The sequence below is a fragment of the Belonocnema kinseyi genome, chromosome 7 (genome assembly GCF_010883055.1).
Source record: "Belonocnema kinseyi isolate 2016_QV_RU_SX_M_011 chromosome 7, B_treatae_v1, whole genome shotgun sequence".
NCBI classification, from domain to species: Eukaryota; Metazoa; Arthropoda; class Insecta; order Hymenoptera; family Cynipidae; genus Belonocnema; species Belonocnema kinseyi.
In genome coordinates, this window is record NC_046663.1 from 86,716,276 (window position 1) to 86,718,936 (window position 2,661).

The 2,661-nt window shown below is 33.7% G+C and overlaps 1 protein-coding gene across 3 annotated transcripts in view; it reads left to right on the forward strand.

The window, feature by feature from the left end:
• The window catches only part of LOC117177539 (zinc finger protein 337-like), an 11,279-nt gene that overhangs the window by 4,591 nt on the left and 4,027 nt on the right, over positions 1–2,661 (forward strand). For all 3 annotated transcript variants that reach the window (XM_033368324.1, XM_033368326.1, XM_033368325.1), the window contains exon 2: positions 2,033–2,526. In XM_033368324.1, coding sequence (XP_033224215.1) covers positions 2,051–2,526 — 476 coding nt within the window. In that variant the 5' untranslated portion in view covers positions 2,033–2,050. The remainder of the gene's footprint in view (positions 1–2,032; positions 2,527–2,661) is intronic.

Below are 2,661 nucleotides of genomic sequence, written 5' to 3' on the forward strand. Positions count from 1 at the left end.
CCAGGGTTCGTATTTTCGTGTACAACGTTACCGGCTGATGCCGATGGAATTGATAGTTGAAATATTTTTTTTTTTACATCTTTTCCTATTAAGATTTGTACTCAAACGTAGTTTTGTTCCGGCTCTTGCATTTCTCAAAGTTTGAGACCGATATTTTATGTATAAAAAAGTTCCAACGTTCAAAAAATGTCGAGGTTCAGAAAAAAGATGAAATAATTTTCAGTGAAGTTCCTACCAAAATGCAGTACCCAAACGTACTTTATTGTACTCTAATAGATTTTCCAAAGTTTCAGCTGGATATTTAATTCACAAAAAAAGTTCTTAGGTTCAAAAAAACATTCAGGGAACTGAAAAAGCGAGGTCGGTAATATAGGTATTTAGCTGTGTCACATGCCTTCAGTGGTCAAGTAGTCGAGAAAATTGATATAACTCTGAGAAAATAGAGAAAAGGTCGACTTTTAAAAAGTATTTTATACTTCGAGGTCGTTTAGGCAGGGAAAAAATATTTCAATTGCATTATTGCTACATAGGTATACATTCACTTGCTCCAAACTATTTTTCCCGTTAACATAGATCTGATATAAAAATGTATTGATCTTCAAATAAGATGAAGTGTGTCACTTGTTGTGCTTTTTGAATATGTCTTCGATGCGAAGACAGCAGAAAGCTTTTTTTTTAACTTTAGGGGTGTTTTTGACTCAGAAAGGAAATCTTAATCCCTATTCGAACTACGAATGAAGAACTTTTTTTTATACGCCATAATGTACATATATGAAATAATGACTAATTCTCTGTTGAAATAACTAAATAATAAGCAAGGATTTCTCATGTAACTATTAAGTACGTAGTCATAGTCACAGAATGCAAAAGGCTTCATAAAAATCCGTTGCCCGGGGCTGGATTCGGAGCTTTTTCATTTTTTAAATCTAACTTGAGTCCGCTAAATATTGTGTTATCAACATCTCTCAAACGCCTTATATGTTTCCATCCCATCTTCAAGACTCTATTCAATATTATTCAGCATTATTTAATGCTATTCAATATTCAAGACAATTCCTAAAGACTTTCTCATTATTTGTTGATTGCAAGTTGTATTTCCCACTGTTCGATAAGAAATTTCGAAGAAAAAAAATTTTTTTTCTGCAACGTATTTGAAATGTAGAAAAGAAATTCAACCTTAAACTGAATATTGAGTTTTTTAAAATCTAAAATGAAAGTTTAATAATTTTATTGCAGTATTACTTCATAATAGAAATTGATTTAAAAAAAGTTTCTTATCTTTACCTACAATTAATTAAGGTTAGATATTTTCGAAAACTTCGAATTTAATCGCTTTTAGTAAACCTATTTTATTAAGTTTATTTGGAGAACTTATTTATGATATTAAATTTTCTATTTAATATAAATTTTTTAGAGCTGCATGTTAACCCCCGGACATGACATTACACGACAGATATTTAAAGAAATAATATTTTAAGAAACCATTAATTTTCCATAATATTATTCAATCGTGATTGGTTGGTGAGGTGCTTACATTAGGGTTCTATAGGCTAATTTATTATAAAATCAGCCAAACATTGAAAACTCATTGCACAAAATATCTTCATACGTACAATTAATTAATTGTGAAGACCCCTAATTTAATGTATAAATGTATTTTCACATTTTTTAATTACTAAAAAAATATTACTAATCTATACATCATGATATGGAATACAGCATAAACTTTAGTTTGATCAATCATTATTATACACCACTTGTTGAGAACTTAAACTTATTCCCGTATAGGGTAAGAGCACCAATTATTGCCACTAGATAATTAATATGTGTATCATAAAATATCAAAAAACGATATTATGAATAAATAATTCGAGGCAAACCATGATAATTAATTAATAATTTTGTTAGTTCCCACCCACTGTCGGCCCCAAAATCGGAGCTATAGAGGAGTTTCACTGTATCTCAGTTTCTCTGTGTTATCACACGAATGATATATTATCAGCATTAACATTTAAGTTTTTTATTATTTCAGGCTTGACTGTTGTGAAAGATGAATTTCACACCATTCCCCGGTTTCACAACCGGTTCGTTGCCAGCGGGTACGGTGCATCAATTGGCCACGGCAAAGTTTGCACAAAACCTTACAACTGATGGTCAACAACAACTCGTTGGAGTCTTAACTGGAGGAGAAGGAGGCGTGCAATACCTTCGGCCACTCAACACGAATGGCTTTGCTACCATCTCTGGTGGCAACAATCAGCAGCAGCAAATAATAACTCTGCCAATCACCGTACCTGGAAAAGATGGCACACAGCAACAACAAACTGTTCAAATCCAGGTGGTAAATCCGAATGTTTCTCAAGGCGGAAACAGCGGAGATCAACCCAAGTACCATTTAGCGCCAATCTCACTGGGACAATTCCCTCAAGGTGGTGCCACGGTTCTCCAAATTGCTTACAGTCAGCAGGGTCCCGATGGAGTTCAAATTCAAGTGCAGCCACAGAACACTGCGGCCACAACCCAAACGTAAGTTCCACACATTTTATACAAAATTCTCTTTTAAAATCTTAGAGATCATTCATAAACTACTTTACCAATTTTTTGCCATTTTTGACACCCCATCCTCCCTGTCGTTGACAACCGTTGATTGCCCCCCCCCCC